Source organism: Typopeltis vanoorti, chromosome 7 (assembly GCF_054136105.1).
Source record: "Typopeltis vanoorti isolate ZY-2024b chromosome 7, IOZ_Tvanoo_1.0, whole genome shotgun sequence".
In the NCBI taxonomy this organism is placed as follows: Eukaryota; Metazoa; Arthropoda; class Arachnida; order Uropygi; family Thelyphonidae; genus Typopeltis; species Typopeltis vanoorti.
Window position 1 is genome coordinate 9,465,982 of NC_143555.1, and position 20,114 is coordinate 9,486,095.

General features: G+C 37.2%; 1 protein-coding gene across 3 annotated transcripts in view; it reads right to left on the reverse strand.

Annotated features, from left to right (window-relative positions):
* Positions 1–20,114, reverse strand: part of LOC150104479 (ATP-binding cassette sub-family C member 8-like) — an 822,612-nt gene that overhangs the window by 45,313 nt on the left and 757,185 nt on the right. For all 3 annotated transcript variants that reach the window (XM_090395659.1, XM_090395657.1, XM_090395658.1), the window contains exon 31: positions 7,745–7,794. In XM_090395659.1, the coding sequence (XP_090251785.1) occupies positions 7,745–7,794 (50 nt within the window). The remainder of the gene's footprint in view (positions 1–7,744; positions 7,795–20,114) is intronic.

The window sequence follows — 20,114 nt, forward strand, 5'->3', positions numbered from 1 at the left end:
ATGAAAAAAGAAGCCTATCTTAAATGGTTAAGCAGTAAAAGATTAACAGATGAAATAGAATATAAAAGAATAAGAGCCATAGCTAAAAGAGAAGTCAGAAAAAGACAGAGAATCATGGAACAAATTCATTTCTAATTTAGAACATGATTTATATAAAATAAGACCCAATGTATATAAGATTTTGAAACATCTAAATGCAGATACTAAAGAAAACATAAAATTAAACACTAAATTGAAATTAGAAGAATTTCTAAATTTCTACACAGAATTGTGGACAGATAAATATTTTAAAAAACACAACTGGCAAACATTTAATGAAAATGAAAAGGAAATAACTAAAGAAGAATTAGAAATCAGCCTGAAAGAAACAAGAAATGGACAATCACCTGGAGAAGATAAGCTAGGTTCAGAACTATATAAATGTGCAGGCAGAAGATTCAAAGAAAGACTCCTATTATTTTTAAATAAAATTTATACAACTGGTAATCCCCAATAGAATGGAAAAAAGATTGTAATTCCTATCTTTAAAAAAGGTAATAGAGATGACCCTAAAAATTATAGAGGTATAAGTATACTAACTTCCTGTTACAAAATGTCTAGAAGAATTTTAAATAGCAAACTAATGAAATATTTCGAAAACTTTATTTTAGAAGTGGATTGCAAGGGGATATTCAGTTGTTTGCGGATGATGCGGAGCTGGGAAGAATTATTAGTAATAGTGCAGATGCTGCAACCCTGTAAGAGGATTTGAATAAGCTAGATAGATGGACAAATGAATGGGGGTGTTGGCTTAATGCAGCAAAATATAAGGTTTTGAGGTTTGGGAAACATCGATGGGATACTGCATACTCTATGGGAAGAGTTATATTGGAGGAAATAGGGGAGATAAGAGATCTGGGGTTGATGATTGATAGAAACCTGAAATTTAGGGGACATATTGCAAAGGTGGTGAAGGTAACATAGAGGATTGCTGCAATAATGAGAAGGACGCTGACCTGCAGAGATAAAACAGTTATCATTCAATTGTATAAGACCCTGATCAGACCACACTTGGATTATTGTTCTCAGATTTGGTCCCCAGGATTTGAAGGGGATAAATTAACTGCGGAAAGGGTACAAAGGCAGATAACAAAGATGGTTTCAGGACTGTACAATAATAGTTATGAGGATCGGCTAAGGGAATGTGGACTGCAGCGTTTGGTGGATACAAGAAGGAGAAGTGATATGATTGAGACTTTTAAACTGTTGAGTGGTGGTTACAGGGTTGACACTGGAGAGTTCTTTCGCTTGGTTGAACAGCAGGAAGGAGTGATGACAAGAGGCCATCCCTGGAAGTTACGAAAGGAAACTGTGAGCAAGAGGGTGAGGAGTGGTTTCTTTGCATGGAGGGTGGTTGAACCATGGAATGCATTGCCTGATGGAGTGGTGAGAGCAAGAACAGTCAATGAGTTTAAGTAGTATGATAGACTCTGTGATTCTTAGGCGGGGCCTCCATTCAATTAGTCTTGATAGACTTTGTGTTTCTTAGGAAGGACCTCCCACGAATAGTCTTTTGACTCCATTGAGGCCTGAATAATAATAATAATAAGTACAGAATGGATTTAGAGAAGGACGATCATGTATAGACCCAGCCTTTTGCCTAAAATTAATAATAGAGAAAAGAAGAGAACACAATTTAGAAACACATATTGCATTTATTGACTTTGAAAAAGCATTTGACAAAGTTAAAAGAAGCATTTTATTTAACATATTAACCACCTTACCGGCCATTATGGATCAAATATGCATCCTCATACGCTTCGTATCCATCATATATTTGAATGTAATATCAATGGTATTACAATTTTAATATGCATTTCTCATCCATGATAACCTTGACGTCTAAAGACGTCTTGGCCGGTAGCGTGGTTAAAAGAAACACAAATACCAAATAATATCCTAAAAGCCTATCATAAGTATATATGAAAATAATCAAATACAAATAAGATTAAATTATGAACTATCATATATGAGAGAGATAAACCAAGGGATGCCTCTTCTTAGCAACTCTCTTTAATATCTACTTAAATGAAATAATAATAAAATGGAATAAAAATTTCCATCAAGGTATTAAACTTTCTCCTACTGTGAACTTAAATACTCTCCTTTTTGCTGACGACCAAATAATAATTACAAATTCTGAAGATAACTTACAGAAAGCTATTTTAGATCTAAATGAGATATCCAAAGATTATGGTATGATAATATCAACAGAAAAATCAAAAACTATGGCCTTTAAAGGACAAGATGCAGTAAGAACCTAAATAGTAATAGATAACAAGATCTTAGAACAGGTGCATTCATTTAACTACCTAGGATGTATGATTACATATGAAAAAGATATAAACCTAAAAATCAAAATATTTAAACATAACAGGTGTAATTAATCTATATTTAAACCAAACCTAGTTCAAAAACAAGCCAGACTAAAAATATACAATGCATTAGCCCTACCAGTCTTATTGTATGGAAGTGAAATCTGGACAATAAAACAAAAACACAAACAAAGATTAATAACAGCAGAAATGAAGTTTATGAGAAAAACTGCAAAGTATACTCTATTTGATCACAAAAGAAACAAAGAAATTATGAAAGAATTAAACCAAGAATCAGTAATAGAAAAATTAAAAAATATAAACATAAATGGATGAACATTTATATAAATGGATGAACAAATGGATGAACACATTCAAAGAATGAAAATAGAAAGATTATCAAAACAAGCCTTAAAGTACAAGCCATTAGGAAAAAGAAAACCAGGACGTCCTCTTAAAAGATTCAATGATGACTTCTAAGGCCGGAACAGGCCACGCTAGGCCTAATTCCTTGATATGCATGATGATGATGATGATAAAAATAATTATCATGACTCAAGTTCTGAAAGAATAAAATGTACTGGTGACTAAGATAATTAGCAAAAAAAATGCTAATGACATTGGTCTTCCAAGGTGATAGAATATTTAAGTGAAGAAAGTATGAAAGAATCTCTTATTTTGCACTGGCTTTAAAAACTATAATTATACAATAAAAGAAGTAGAAAAAATAACTATAACTTGTATGTATTTAGTCTAATATAACAAAGATTCTAGTTACTGAGAAAAAACAGACAAATGCATTCTTGCTATAGGTAACTGAATGTAGCTTTGTACCCAGTCATCTGGTCAAGTGTTATCATCAGCATGAATGATTATTGCACCTTCTAATGCATGTATGTTCTTTCAACAGGTAGTATGAATTGTATCTGGGTTTTGTTCGATGGGTATATATGTCCTAGCTGGTAGGGAGGTAAAATCTGATATCAAAATTGGAGATGTTAATTTTAGCTAGCTCTTTACTTTATACAGATGATGTTATACTTCTAAGTGAATCCAGATTTTTTTTTTCTTTTAATGCGACTTCCACCCTTGAAAGGTTGTAAACCTATAGTCCATTAATACTGTGTGTGTATGTGGGGGGGAATAAGGCCTGGTTGGCCGAGTGGTTAGTGTATCTGTTCTTCAGCCAAAAGGCTGCAGGATCAAATTCCGCCATGGGCATGGATGTTTGTGATTGCCTTTGAAAATACTGGTGACGGTGATGGGCAGTAGATGGTATTGGTGTAGTTGCGCATTGTAGTAGGTGGATTGAGTAGTGGAGACAGAGAGTTGAAGAGTAGGTGCCCTTCCTCGTTGAGTCTTTGGACTCCCTGGAGGTGTCACATAATAATAATTATTCATTTTATACGGTCCAGAAATCCTATTCTAGAAATCAAACATAAAACGTTTTCAAGTCACTTCAGAGATGAAATTCATCTCCCATCCTAAAGATAAATTACAAATAAACATGTCAGAGGTAGGATTCAAACCCACAGACTGCTGGTTGGAGAGTTAATACCCTAAGCACTTGGCCAACCAGGCTGGCAAAGTCTGCAAGATACCTTAACTAAACTGAATAATTGCTGCAGTAAATTTACCATAAAAATTAGCAATGACAAGATAGAGACTATGAAAATAGGCAGATACACAGATTGCAACAACAAATGTATCCTAAATGGAATAAATTTATTCATTTGACTTCCTAATACCATATCATTGTTTCTAATTCTGTTGTTTATATAAATATTTATTTTGCCATATTAAATAAGAATTATACATAAAAATTGTATCTGAAAAGTTTTACTTATGGACAATTTTTAGTACATATGGCAGTTAAATATGGATACAAACAACAGAATTTGCAAAGCTGGAATGGCAGGAAGTCAAATGAATACACTTACATGGAATAAGAGAGAACTTAGTCAAGATACTAAGCTAGCTGTATACAAGACAATTCAAACCCAGTTTTAACTTATGATCTGAAAACTAGGTTAGAAAGAATACAATTGATGGAAGACCAATGACTATAGATATGAGAGTGCTGAGAAATTTTTTTTTTTTTTGGGGGGGGGGACTGAGTATTAATGGCAGAATCATATTAAAAATGAGAATATTAGAAAGGGATATGACACTTAACATTCAGGAATGGGTGAGCAGAGCTAATCTCAGGTGGTAGTCACTTAAACAAAATGGAAGAGGTTAAGCAAGACAGTACTTTTGAATAGCAGGAAAAAGACCCAGAGGATGACCAAGATCTAGGTGCACTGATTCATTAAGAAGTACCTTAGAAGAATGAAATATAAGATTTGACTATATTGGAGTCCTGACTGATAACATGATTACTTTGAGGAAAATTATCAACAGGAAGTTTAGTACTACAGGCAATGACAATGAAGGAAAAGAAGGAGTAGCCATAGTATTCAACACAAAATACGAGGCTAATCTTCTTGAATGGCAGTCAGTCTCAAGTTGAGTGATGTGGGCAAATATGAGAATGGGGAACTGGACAATGAGACTTATTTGTGCCTATGGTCCCACAGAAGGTTCTACTAAGGTAGAAGTGGAGGAATTTTTTGAGGCTTTAGAAAAAGCAACTGACACAATGAAAAAGGAAAAGTTGGTCCTTGCTGAGGATCTAAATAGCAGAGTAGGAAATGATTGTGAGACATACAAAAATATTTTGGGAAAATTTGGAGAAAAGAGCAAAGCTAATAATAATGGCAAATATCTGTTGGATATCTGCTCAGGACATGGACTGGTTATTACTGACACCATGTTCCAACATAAAAATGTGCACAAATTCACATGGAGAGAAGAGGCTAGGAATAAGAAAAGTCTCATTGACTATGTTATTGTTGATAGTGATGTTTTCTCCCTGGTGCAGGACACCAGAGTGTACAGAGGATTTGAAATTGGAAGTGATCACTATTTAGTCTTGAGCAGGATAAAAATTGAATTTCATATCGAAAAGAATAACGTGTAAGAAAGTTTTAAAGCGAATAAAAGTTGAGCAGCTCTCAGATATGAACTGTAGACTAAAATACACAAAGATTATTGAAGAAAAAATGAAAGAGTTCGAGAACAGCAACCAAACCTTGGAGATGCAGTGGCAAACTCTGAAGAAAACATTGATTGATTCTGCCAGAGAGGCATGTGGTGAGGTTGTCTGCAAGGATAAAAAAATGAGAACTCCCTGGTGGACACAGGAAGTTAAAGAGGCAGTGAAGGAAAAGAAGAAAGCATATCAAAAGTTCCTGTCAAATAAGTCACCTTGTGCTCTTAGAGAATATAGAGACAAATGCAAGAATGCTAAACACTGTGTAAAACTAGCTAAACAAAAGTCATGGGAGGACTTTGGCAAGAATATAGAAAATAAATATCAAGAAGGTGGTAAGATATTCTGGAGGTTGTTGAAGAAGTTTAAAATGGAGGAAAGAGTGCTGTAAGAGGAGTTAGAGATGATAAAGGTGACATGAAAACAGGAGAAAAAGATACCCTTGAAGTATGGAGTAATTAATTTGAAAAACTGCTAAATGAAACAATCAGTGATGACAGCACAGTGGTAAAAAACACTGACCAGGCATGCAGTCAGGAAAACATATCCATACTTGAAGTAGAAAAAGCCATCAAAGGCTTGAAATGTGGAAAGGCAGCTGGAGTAGATGATATTCGACCAGAAATGCTGAAGTATGGTGGTATAAGAGTCTTACAGTGGCTGCACTGCATAGTCCAGAAAGCCTGGACAGAGGGACGAATTCCCGATGATTGGAGTAGAGCTCTCATAGTACCCATATATAAAAAGGGAAATAAAACTGAATGTGAGAATTACAGAGGTATTTCCCTACTCAGTGTTCCTGGCAAGATCTATGCAAGTATACTTGAGAAACGGTTGAGAAGAATTGTGGAAGAAAAGCTTGGTGAAGAACAAGCTGGATTCAGGCCAAACAGAGGCTGTCAGGATCAGATTTTCACTTTACGACAAATAGTCGAGAAAGCATGGGAATATAACAAAGGTCTGTATTTAAGTTTTGTTGATTTGGAAAAGGCATATGACAAGGTGCCAAGAGAGAAACTATTCAATAAGCTGCAGTTATATGGTGTCAATGGGGCATTATATCGAGCTATACTTAGTCTTTATTTGAGTTGTAAGTCAGCAGTTAGAATTGAAGGAAGTACAGGAAGATGGTTTAATGTTAAATCTGGTGTGAGACAAGGATGTACATTATCCCCTCTGCTATTCATTATCTATATGGATCACATTATGAAGGAAAGTGGTATTAGGCATGATATCAAAATTGGAGATGTTAATGTCAGCTCTTTGCTTTATGCGGATGATGTTATACTTCTAAATAAATCCGCTACAAGTCTGCAAGATTCTCTGACTAAATTGAATAACTGTTGTAAAAGATATGGTATGAAGGTCAGCATTTAAAAGACAAAGACAATGAAAATAGGCAGAATCATTGAAAATGTCAACTGTGTTGTGAATGGAGAACCTGTGGAACAAGTAAAACATTTCAGCTACTTAGGCACAATTTTTACTGAAGATGGTAAATTAAATATAGAAATAGACAACAGAATCAGCAAAGCTGGTATGGTGGGAAGGCAATTGAATAAAGTCATATGGAATAAGAGGGAAATTAGTCGGAACACTAAATTAGCTGTATACAAGACAGTGTTCAAACCAGTTTTAACTTATGGATCTGAGAGCTGGGTCAGAAGTAAAACACTTGACCAAAGACTAGAGACCGCAGATATGAGAGTCCTGAGAAAGATTATAGGTGTGAACAGATGGCATCAATGGCAATATCATATTAAAAACGAGGATATTAGGAAAGAACTTGACATTGTCAGCATCCAGGAATGCGTTAGCACAGCTAATCTCAGGTGGTATGGTCACTTAAACAGAATGGACGAGGAAAGATTACCAAAATAAGTGTTCTCTGCCAGGTTGGCAGCAAAACGATCCAGAGGAAGACCAAGATATAGGTGGATTGATACGGTACAAAGTGCCTTAGACGATAGAAATATAAGATCTGATAATGTTGGAGTCTTGACAAGTAACAGACTGATTTGGAGGAAAATTGTAGATAGGAAGTTAGTAATGATGTAGTTTTTTCATGTAGTACTATCATATCCTGTACACCCCTTGAGGGTACATGGCAGGAATTTGATGATGATGATGAGTTTAGTACTATGAGAAAATCCTATAAAACCTCTGAGAGTATACATCACTAATTTGATGGTGATGACATCATTAATAATTTTTGACTTGTGATTATTTCCTTGAGTAGGGATACATAAACACATACTGTTTTAAATGTTAAAAGTAATGATAAAGAAATTAATACCTGGCATTGGCCTGTGCTGAAGTTGGCACCTTCTTCTGACACTTCTGAATCTGCAAAAAATAAATAAATAGAAATAAATAAAATAAAAATCTAACAGCCTTCCCAGATGTGTAATGGCAATGTCTTTCCATTTGAAAAATCTGAATCCCACTTACTGCCATCTTTAACACTCTCAATTGCACACAATAGTCAAAGGAAAAACTTGTTTACAAAGTGAGGTCTTATCAAGGCCTTGTAAAGAGGTAAAATGACATGCATTTCAGCATTGCAATGATCCCCTGAGCAGCATTTGCAATTTTTGTTACATAACCACTGTTAAATTGTGAATGAAGATATTTATAATTAATAATACTTCATTCATAATTAACATCATCTACTATGTCATAAGCAGGACTTATTTAAATTTATTCTGTTAGTTTCTTGCTTATAAAATGTTATTCATGTAATTCCTTTTGAGTTTTCTTAGTTAATTTTATTTATGTGATTTTAAAATATATTATGAGTGTGAAAAGGGTCTATATTAAATTGTCATTTATTTTATTTACTTTATTCCTATAATAATAATATAAGAAACTGTAATGTATGTAATTTTAATATATCCAGAAGATTGTGATATTATTTGATTGGTTGTTGTGAGAAAACATGCGAATTTCTCCTAGCGCGTGTTGGAGTGTGAACTACTATATACGAATGGAAAAACAAGTTTGATGTGAGCCTAACCAGTGAAAACCAGTTATTGGCGGGAAAAAGGAAGGAGTGGATACGAAAATGAAAGTAAAAAGAGAATCAAATAGGGGAGTATAGAGAATGGTAGCTGGAGACTATTCCTTTGATAATAATATAAGAAACTGTAATGTATGTAATTTTAATATATCCAGAAGATTGTGATATTATATGATTGGTTGTTGTGAGAAAACATGCGAATTTCTTCTAGCGCGTGTTGGAGTGTGAACTACTATATACGAAGGAAAAACAAGTTTGATGTGAGACTAACCAGTGAGAACCAGTTATTGGCAGGAAAAAGGAAGGAGTGGATACGAAAATGAAAGTAAAAAGAGAATCGAATAGGGGAGTATAGTGAATGGTAGCTGGAGACTGGAGGGGAATTTTGCCGTGCCAAAAACGGAATTTAAAGGACTGGGAATTGCTTGGCAATTTAACTTACCTTTTTCTGAGTTGGATTTTTACCAACACTTCCTAACGCCTAAGAGTGAAATAGTGCTTGAAATAGGTTAATACGTATAAGAAAAAGAAGAAGAAATAGTTGGATAATTTAAACCAAGTGCATAAAGGTTATATTCTCCCGAGTCTATAAATCAGTCGCGGAAATGGAAGATTCTTTTAAGTTTGTATTACTACAAAGTAAAAGTCAGCAAGAACTTTAAAAATTGTTGTTCAATCTCCTTAAGATGTGAAGAAGCTATATTCTGGTAAGATTAGCTATACTATATTTAGTGAGAAGTAACGAAAATTAATTCCACTGAAAGTAAATTGTTCCTAGTCGTTGCATTCAGCGAGTCAAGATTTAATGTGTGATGTGCTAAGACTTTTCCCCCCTTCAAGTGACAAGTGCTATTTTATTGAATTAAGTGTTCATTGACTGAATGAGAATATTGAGAAGCATATTTGTTGTAATTTAGGAATCTCGAACTTACAAAAACTAATTTTGATTATTTGAGCTTAGAGAATTACAAATAAATGTCTGATGGTTCACGAGTTGTATTCTTTCTGAATATCTTTAACTGATTTGATATTTAAATGTTTTGAGATGTAACCTTGATCAGAGTAAGGTTATGATAGAAGTTCTCTGGAATAAGAAGAATAAGATCTGTTAAATATAATCTTTAATTATAAAGTTTAGGCTCAGCTGAGTAGTATACTAGAATCTTAGTGAGAGCTTTATATTCATTTTATTATAATGTCCCTGTTGGAATACTGTGTTATGATGTAATTTATGTGACACTACATTAAATAATTTTATCTGAATTGAATCTTGTATTTGCCTGATTGTTTCATTGCACCGCTCATTAAAATAATGTGAATCTCAGCAGGAACCCTATGTAGTAAGAATAAAAACCTCGACCTAAAATAAGCTTATGATAACCTAAAACAGTTGAAGGTTGATTTATCTAAATTCCTCTTGCAATTCAGAATATGGAGTGGCGCAGTATTATATAAATTTTCTTCATATTCGATTGATATATCAGCCTACAACCAATTAAATACTAACGAGAGAGAGTTATAAGACAATAAAATTTGATTGAGCAGAAGTTACGATCCAACATCACTGAATTTCAACTTCCTTTCTGCTAAAACTTCAAGATCCCTGGTCTGGTCATTTCTTCTAGCATAATCCCACCAATATAATAAGCCACTGGATACCTCATTACACCAAAGTGCAATAACTTTACATTTACTAACATTGAACTGATAACCATTTTCACATGCCCATAATTCCAGATTATTTAAATCCATCTGCAAGTATTGCATTGTCAGTTACATTCCTGATTACCTGCCTATCTTTACATCAGCAAAGACATAGGTAATATGTTTATATATATATGCTAATCTTTAGGAAAGGTATGTTCTCAGAGTACACCAGATTGAAAAAACGTAAAAGGGAATAGTAACAAAATAAGTTATCTCAATCTTGATTTTGATTCTAAAACAAGCAAGAGAGATTTTTTCTGTGAGACAGCATGATATGAAGTGGGCAATATGGTTATTTGATGATCCCTCTCACAGATCCACTTCACTCTCTCTCTCTCACTCTATCTCTGTTCTTTGGAAACAGCCTCCCTCCTTCCATCTTTCCCAAAGACTATAATCTTCAGCTCTTTTTAAAAAATATGTCAAAAGATGCCTCCATTTTTCTTACCCTCTTGTATATATATGGCACTGTTTTGCAAATATGTTATTTTTGAGAAAATTACAATGTACACTGAATATTAATTATAATAACTTTAATTAATACTTCTGATATTTTGGCAAAGTAAAATTATCATCATCATCATTGAACACAGAACAATACATGTGCACACAGGCAATAACACTGAGTACATGAGGCTGAAGCAAGGCAATCAAAGGTGCACCTAGCCTAGAGTCCTAAATAGTGCCCTTCCCCCTAGCAGACTACATGAGTGGTCCTGATGCTGGGCTGAAGATTTGAGGATGAGTGCATCTCAAATTTGGGGCAGTTTCATGCACCCAAGTTTGTTAAGGTCTGCAAAGTTTCTGAAGGCTGAGGCTGATTCCAGGAAAAGCTTCTCATATCTGTATTTGCTGCAGTGGAGTAGAGTGGCCTTCTTGCAATGTATCCTGCAGTGGGTGCTAAAAGCATGATCACAAAGTCCACCATTGTGGCTATAATGGTGGAACCAAATGTAGTCCATGATCAGAAATTCTAATGTTGGCTGTCCTGCCTGTTTGGCTATAGTAGGACTATTTGCAACTGTAAGGAACCTGGAAAACACCAGGTCTATCTAGGGGGAGTGTGGCTAGTCTCTGGTAGAGCAAACTTCGAACTTTCATTTCGAAAGTTCGAAGTGATTGAAATGTTGTATTTCTTTAGGATTTTTGTTCATTTTTCATATGTGCACCGGACATATGGAATGGCAACAGATTTTTGTGTAGTCTTTGTTCTAATGGGGGAAGGGTTGCAGTTATGGATTTTAATATTTATTTTGGTTTAGTGGGGGATGTAGCCATTGGCTAAGAAAATGTTGAGAATGTGGTCAAGGTCAGTGGTTAGGGAACTCTTATCAGAACCGATTAATTTTGCCTTGTTTATATATCATCACGAACCATGGGCTCACTGCCTGTTGATGTCTGATGCCTGTTTCACTATCTTCTTCTACCTTTCTTTGTCCAGTGCACAGTGTCGCAGTTTTTGTACACCCATTCCACACCAGTCTTTTATATCATCTATCCATTCTCTGTACGGTCTACCTCTTCTGTTTAAACCATCCAAAATACCAAACATAAATGTCTTTATCTCCCGGTCCTCACTCATTCTACAGATGTGTCCAAATAATTGCGGCTTCCGTTTTATAATCTTCTGCATTAGATTTTGTTTTGGTTGTATCTTCTGATAGAACTCTTCACTGGTGATTTTCTGTACCCATCCTATTCTTAGAATCTTCCTGTAACAAGTTCTTTCAAATGCCAAAATTCTTTTTCTTGAATCCTTATTTATTACCCATGTTTCAGATCCTTACAGTACACCACTGAAGATGCACATTTCCAGTACACTTAGTTTTGTTTGCAGACTGCTCACTTTACTTTTCCAGATGTTATCCATGGCCTTCAGATTTGTTCTTCCCTTTGCAATCCTGATCTTTATTTCTTTTTTACAGTCCAAGTCATATGTCAGTTTACTTCCCAAATATGTGAATTGTTCTACATTTTCTATATCAGTTCTATCCACTTGTATCTTTTGTTTCATGTTCTTCTCACCAAATACCACTGTCATTGTTATAAAGGTTAAACAATATAGGTCCCAGTACTGAGCCCTGTGGGACCCCACTCGTAACCCTCTGTTTCCTTGAAACTGCCCCACCATACACAACTCTCTGATACCTATCGGACAGCCAATCCTGAATCCAATTGACCAATCTGACATCCAGACCCATGTGCTGCAACTTAAATATCAGCTTATCGTGTGGTCCTGTCAAATGGCTTTGCTAAGTCTAAGAAAATGGCAGTATATGCCTTTCCCTCATCTAATGCTCTTGTAACTTTATCATAAAAGACTAGCATATTGCTAAAACAAGAGCGCCCCCTTCAAAAATCCATGTTGACTCTCACAGATAACATTACCCTCATCTGCCCAATGCTGTATATGGTCCTTCACTACTGTCTCCAAGATCTTACTAACTACTGATGGCACACAAACTGGCCTATAATTAGACACTTCCAGTCTGCTACCACCCTATGAAATGGCACTATCTTATTTTCCTTCCACTCCATGTACACAGAAGGAGAATTTGTCAAGAAGAGTATTGCACAAATAATTTCAGCTTTAAACTTGACTGGGATAATAAAAAACTACTCAAACTGATTGAGCAGATGACAGTCTCCAGGCATATAACTGAAAGGAGAATTTTCAGAAAGGAGAAAGTTCGAAGTAAGCTTCATTTAATGTTTCTAATTAAATTTTTTTTATTGCAGTAATTTTTATTAACCCTGTTTTTCTCTCCCACTTCTCTCTTTTTTGTTTTATTTTGTTCATCTTTTTTGTTGTCTCTGCTTCTCTGTTTGTTTATTCACCTGGTAGAGCATGAAGAGCAGCGTAACGCGAGCCACGTTGTGGCCAGCCCTGTTCTATAACCTATACCCATTTTCTCCAATTTATGCAGCAGTCTACCATGCAGTATTCTGTCAAAAGCCTAAAAAAAGTTCATTCTGCTTGTCAAGTTCAATGTAACATTGTTATAGAATGTGAGCAAGTTGCTAAAACATGACCTTCTCTTAGTAAACACATGTTGTTCATTGCAAAGTAGAGATTCACTGTCAACCCATTTCTGAATGCAAGCCCTAAACAAATTTTTCCAAAATCTTCACCACCACTCCTGAGACAGTAATTGGTCAACAGTTGGATACATCGATCTTTGCACCACCCTTGTGCAATGGAATTACCATATGTTCCTTCCATTCCTGCAGAATCCTCCCTGTTCTGAGACTCAAACTATATAGACTGATCAAAGGAACAGCTAGTTCAATTATCCCACCAATAGGGACTGTTATCCCATCAGTCCTTATTGATGAATTCTTATTCAATTTGTGCAACAGCTCTAATATCTTGTCCTGATACACCTAAGTTTCTTCATCTAGTGAAGAGGTAACAGTGAGCTCAATGTTGCGTACACCAGGTTGATAGCTTTTAACGAAATGGGCACTCATTAACTGAACATCCTTTTCTGCATCTGTAACCCTCATGCCATCAGGATTTAAAAGAGTTATATTTTTATATTCATATTCTTTTACTTGCAGCATATCGATAGAATTCTTGTGGGTTGTCTTTACCATGATGAGCCAGTTCCTTTTCATACTCAGACTTTGCATTCCATACAACAGTTATGACTATACTAGACTGCTGCTTACAACATTCATAATGGATGTCATCCTTATGCACACGGTATTCCTTGCGCATCGTCCTTTTCTTACAAATGTCTTTGTTAATAACACATCCATATGACTCCTACTCTATCTCTCGTCGAACTCTCGGGACACATTCTGATATCGCATCATTTAAGTATTTTTTAAATGCTTCCCATGCACTGTTGATATTTTCCCATTCAGCAACTGATCCCATTCCAATGAACTCAGTACACTTCTCAGTTGGTCATAATTTCCTGCTTTGTAGTTCAGCATGTAGCCTTTTCTGAATGGAATATTCATAAACTTAGTCACTTCCCAAGTGAGTACTGCATGATCACTGTCACCAACCAGAAGCAGAATAGTTACATCTTTAAATGAAATGCCCTATGACACTATAATCAAATCTAACACTCTCTGCCCTTGAGTTCCTTCTATCACATGCTGCTTGAGGAAGTTGTCCCACAACAGCTCAATAAATGCATTTTCATTCTTCTCATGAGATTCTACTGCTACCCAGTCAATATTTGGATAATTAAAGTCTCCCATGATGATTACTCTTTTTGCGGCAGTCTTTTCTATTTCATGATGCATTTCATCATCATCACTAGCAACCGATTCACCAGGTCTGTGACAACACCCCCACTATGTAATTGATCTTGTTAGATTCCACCTCACACCAGATGGTTTAAAATTACTGCACATGAAATACTGTTAGTAGTATTACTACAATCATAGGTCCCAACTCTAACTGGATTCAAGTCATCCGATATCATTAGCAGGATGCCCCCTTCTCTCCTATCCTTCCTAAAAATACTGTACCCTTGACATTCTATACCAGTTACTAGGTCTGATTCTGATAGCAAGGTCTCACTAATACCTACAATCTGAGGTCGTATCATATTGACTAACGCAACAAACTCTATCCCTTTGTTTCTGATATTCCTAGCATTTGTGTACAAACATAATAATCTACCTGTTTGTTCTTTTGTATTGTCTTGTCTGCAGTTTGCCTGACACAGGTGGACAACTTGCAGATCTCTATTATTCTCTAATGCCTTAAACACATATGATGGGTCCGAATCGGGACGAACACAAACCCGAAATCGTTCTCTTCTCATCGTCATTTCCATGACAAAGCTCATTCCCATCATTAACATAGTTATATAACATTGTAGCTCTTATACTCACATTCTCACCATTCCTCCATTTATAATTTAGTTTCCCTGACTCTCTGTGTTGGGTCTCATGCCAGTTATTCATTTTTCTAGACTCCTGATACTAAACGCATTCAGGTGTAAGCCATCCCTCTTATACAAATCCAGTCTTCCCTCAAACTCACTCCACGCATCCAAAAACTCACATCATTCCTTCTACACAGCCTACGCATTGAATAGTTTGCCATCATAGCCCTTCTTCTTAATTCATTTTTTATCATAGTGAGGTAAAACTAACGATTTGAATGAAAGTGGCAGTGAATGTGTGTATGAAGATGGAGTATATTGCAACGTGGGTGGAGAATTGGAGACTTTGGCAGGTGTAGTGGGGAAATCACAACCAACATATGGTTTGGATATTCATTTTTCCAACATATGGCTTGGAAAAATGAAACGTTGTTTACAAATGCCAGAAGTATCAGAAATAAAGGGATGAAATAGTTTCAATGATTGAGTCTATTCGGCCCCAAATTATTCGAATAAGTAAAACATGGTTGAATGAAGATGATATCCGTAATAATGGGAATAGAAATGGAAGGGTACGGTATTTTTCGTGAGGGTAGAAAGGGCAGGAAGGGAGTGGGGGGAGGAGTGCAGCTGATGGTAGCAGGGGAATTAAGTTCACATAAGGTAGACATGAAAGGAGGAAATAGTGGCAATGGTGATGAGGCAGTGTGGTGTAACGTGGAGGTTGAGAGGAAGACATATTTAGTTGGATGTTTCTATAGGCCTGAGAATGTGGTGATGAAGAAATCTATAAACAACTTGGTTGGATTAGTGAACAAAGAAAGGGTAATTATTATGGGTGATTTTAATTATGATGGTATAGATTGGAATGAAGAGATAGCATTTGGGAATAAGGGAAATGAATTTCTCGAGTTCTTGAGAGATAACTATCTTAGGCAGCACTTGAAGAAAGCAAGAAAGAAAGGCATGAGAGGATCAAGAGTTCTAGATCTCATCATTTCATCTGAGGATGTAATTGTTAGATGGGGTTTCACATTTTCCTCCAGTTGGTGAAAGTAATCAGGAAGTAATCACCTGTGTTGTGGCTAGTCATATGCAGACTTTTGCTAGGAAAGGATATATGTGGAATTATAAAGCTGGTGATTATGACAAGTTTGGGAGACAACTTGGAGCTATAACATGGAACAAGAAGTTGAGCAGTAAGGAAATAAATGCTGCATGGGAACTTACAAAGAAAAACATAACAGCATCAATGTACGAATGTATCCCAAAGGCCAAAAGGCTGAATAAGGTAGGTGTAAAATGGATGAATGTGGAGCTTAAGCATGAAATTTGGAAAAAGAAAGTACTTTGGAGGTAGTACAAGATGAATAATGGTAATAATCAGTCACATGAAAAGTATAAAGAACAAGCCAGGAGAGTGACTCAGTAAGGAAAACAAAAGTGCTGTATGACCAGAAATTGGCAAATCAGGCTAATAAAAACCCTAGAGAGATTTTTAGATATGTGGCAAATAGAAGGAAGAATGATCATGGAAAGATGAAGTTAAGGGATGAAAGTGGTAGAATAGTAACTGCTGCAGAAGACATTGTTGAGGTATTCAGGGATCAATTTATAAGGGTGTTTCATCCTGATCAGGGTGAAATCATGAGGAACTTAAGTGTAGAGCACATAGGAGAGGATGGCTTAACTGTTAGTGAGTAGGAGGTATTTGAGGAAATAAACAACATTGATGTTAATAAGGCGATATACCTCAAGGGCTCACTTTAGTGAGTACAGGCATGGCAAACCCGAGGTACCTGATGCTGGACCATGCATTACTTCATGTAATATATATCTGTTATATTATTCTGTAGACTGGTCCTTCCTCTTCTTTCTCCTCATCTTGCTCCTTCCCCCTGATGCTATTAGAGTATTAGAGGGCTAGGGGTGAGTCTTTCCTATCTTATTAAGTCATTTCGTCTTATGCAGCTACCGAAGGAGGCAAGCTAGCCTCAATAGGTGCCAGTCCAAAGCCCGGATAAATGCGAGGGTTGATGTCAGGAAGGGCATCCGGTCGGAAAACTTCAATGCCAGCTCAAACTATGATTATGAGTCAAAGAGAAAAGGATATAAGGGCTAGGGCGTACCCCTTAAGCGATGCGCAGCCACATCGCCCTACAGCTGCGAGAAATGGACGAGGGCTACCGCATCAAGGGCAGGTGCGGTTAAAGAAGCGAGCCCAGCAGGTGGACAGGATGTTGCGAGTGGGAACACTGAATGTTGGAAGCATGCCTGGAAGGGGAAGAGAAAGTTGGACATTTTATGTGTGCAGGAGACAAGGTGGAAGGGGGGAAAGGCAAAGGAACTGGGAGATGGATATAAATTGTTCTACTCTGGAGCGAATAACGAGGGAAGAAATGGTGTAGGAATTGTGGTGTGTGGCAGAATGAAGGGTGAAGTACTGGACGTGGGTAGAAGGAATGACAGGATCATGCGAATGAAATTGGGTCTTGGAGAAGAGCGAGTGGTCGTATTATGTGTATATGCCCCGCAAGTTGGTTGTACAGCAGAAGAAAAAGATGAGTTCTGGAACGTGTTAGATGAAGAAATGAGGGAATTGGAAGAAAATGAGATGGTGATTGTTGGAGGAGACTTGAACGGACACAGAGGAAGACAGAATAGAGACCGTGAAAGGGTGCATGGTGGCCACAGAGTGGGAATGTTGAACCAGGAAGGAGAGAGAGGGTTGTTGACTTTGCAGTAGCTTTTGATCTGGCAATTGTGAACTCATTTTTCTACAAGAGGGAAGAACATTTGATAGCATTTAGGAGTGGTAACAACAGCTCACAAATTGACTACATTTTGACTAGAAGAAAACATCTTAAGGTTGTGACAAATTGTAAAGTAATTCCAACAGATCAAGTAGCACAACAACACCAACTGCTGTGCGCAGACTTTAAAATAAGATCGAAGATAAGAACTTCTGGATGCCGTGGGATGAAGACAATTAAGTGGTTTCGCTTAAAAGAGGAGAGTGTGAGGAATCGTTTTAGGGAGAGGGTGTTAGAGAGGATTTTGGATGGACTGGAAAGTGTACAGGATTGGTGGAAACATAATTCAAAAGTAATCCTGAGCTGTGCAATCGAGGTGCTTGGTGAGACATCTGAAAAGATTAGAGAGCAGAAGGAGGGTTGGTGGTGGAATAATGATATACAAGTGGCAGTGACAGCTAAGAGGAAGGCAAAGCAGAAGTGGGATGAGTCAAGAGTGGAAGAGGACAGAGAGGTGTACAAAGAGAGAAAGCAAGAAGCCAAGAGAGTTGTGGCACAGGCGAAGGCCATGGCATATCAAGATCTGTATGATCAATTAGAAACAAAGGAAGGACAGAGAAAAATTTATCAACTAGCAAAATATAGAAATAAAGCAGCAAAGGACATCTTACATGTGAGGCAGATCAAAGATGCTGAAGGAAGAGTATTATGGAGGGATGTGGACATAAGACACAGATGGAAAATATACTTTGAGGGACTTTTGAATGAGGAAAATGCAAGGACTCTCAGAGGAGATGGGCAGCCTTCTGAGGGGATGGTGCAGAACATCAGTAGAGTGAAGTGATGGAGGCCATGAAGAGGATGAGGAATGGAAAATCGGTGGGCCCCGACAGAATTCCAGTGGAGGCATGGAAGGCACTGGGGGAAGAGGGAATTGACTTGCTGTGGGACCTGTTCACGAAAGTTTGCCAACAGGAAAATATACCCGAGGAATGGAGGGAGAGTACTCTTGTCCCCATCTACAAGGGTAAAGGGGATGCACAAGACTGTAAAAATTACAGAGGAATAAAGTTGATGTCCCACACAATGAAGATCCTAGAAAGGGTTCTTGATGGTAGATTGAGGAAGGAAGTGGAGATTGCAAAGGAACAATTTGGCTTCATGCCTGGTAGATCAACAACAGATGCTATCTTTGGGTTATGGCAGATGATGGAAAAATATCGAGAGAAACAAAGGGAGCTACATCTGGTATTTATTGATCTGGAGAAAGCATACGATAGAGTGCCAAGGCAAGAAGTCTGGAGGTGTCTGAGGGAGAAGAAGGTGCCGGAGAAATATGTCAGGTTGGTGCGGGAAATGTACAGAAATGTGAAGACAAGTGTTCGGAACTGTTTGGGACAGACAGAAAGTTTTCAAGTAACAGTTGGCTTGCATCAAGGGTCAGCATTAAGTCCGTTTCTGTTTAATATTGTGATGGAGGTGGTAACAGAGGAGGTGAGAGAAGATGCGCCTTGGACAATGTTGTATGCAGATGACATCTTGTTGTGTGTAGATTCAAGAGAAGAAGCGGGAACTAAACTGGAAAGATGGAGAAAAGTACTGGAAGAGAGAGGTATGAGACTGAGCAGAAGTAAGACAGAGTATATGTGGTGCGCAGAGGCCAGGAGACAGATCTGGAGCTGGAAGGAAATGTCATCAGGAAGGTGAGAGACTTTAAATACTTAGGTTCAACAGTGGAAGAAGATGGAGGAGCTGAGAAGGAAGTGGGATGCAGGATACAAGTGGGTTGGAGGAACTGGAGGGAGATGGCTGGAGTGTTATGCGATAAGAGGGTGCCGATCAATCTGAAAGGCAAAATTTATAGGACAGTAGTGAGGCCACCTATGACATATGCTATAGAAACTGTGGCCCTGAGGAAAAATAATATCAGCAGGATGGAAGTAGCAGAGATGAGAATGCTTAGGTGGATGTGTGGTGTGACCAGAAAGGATCATCTGAGAAATGACTATGTCAGGGGAATAGTGAAAGTTACGAACTTAGGAGCGAAAATACAGGAGGCAAGGTTGAGATGGTTTGGTTATGTGATGAGGAGGGAGGACGAATATATGGGAAGAAGGGTCATGCAGATGGATGTGCAAGGAAGGTGGAAGCGTGGGTGGCCAAAGAAGAGATGGAGGGAGCTGGTAGAAGAGGACTTGAAGATGAAGAACTTGGATGTGGTGACAGCCCAAGACAGGAAGGTGTGGAGGAGACTCATTACAAACAGTGACCCACTTAAGTGGGAGAAGCTGCAGAAGAAGAAGAATGTTAATAAGGCAATAGGATTTGATGACATAT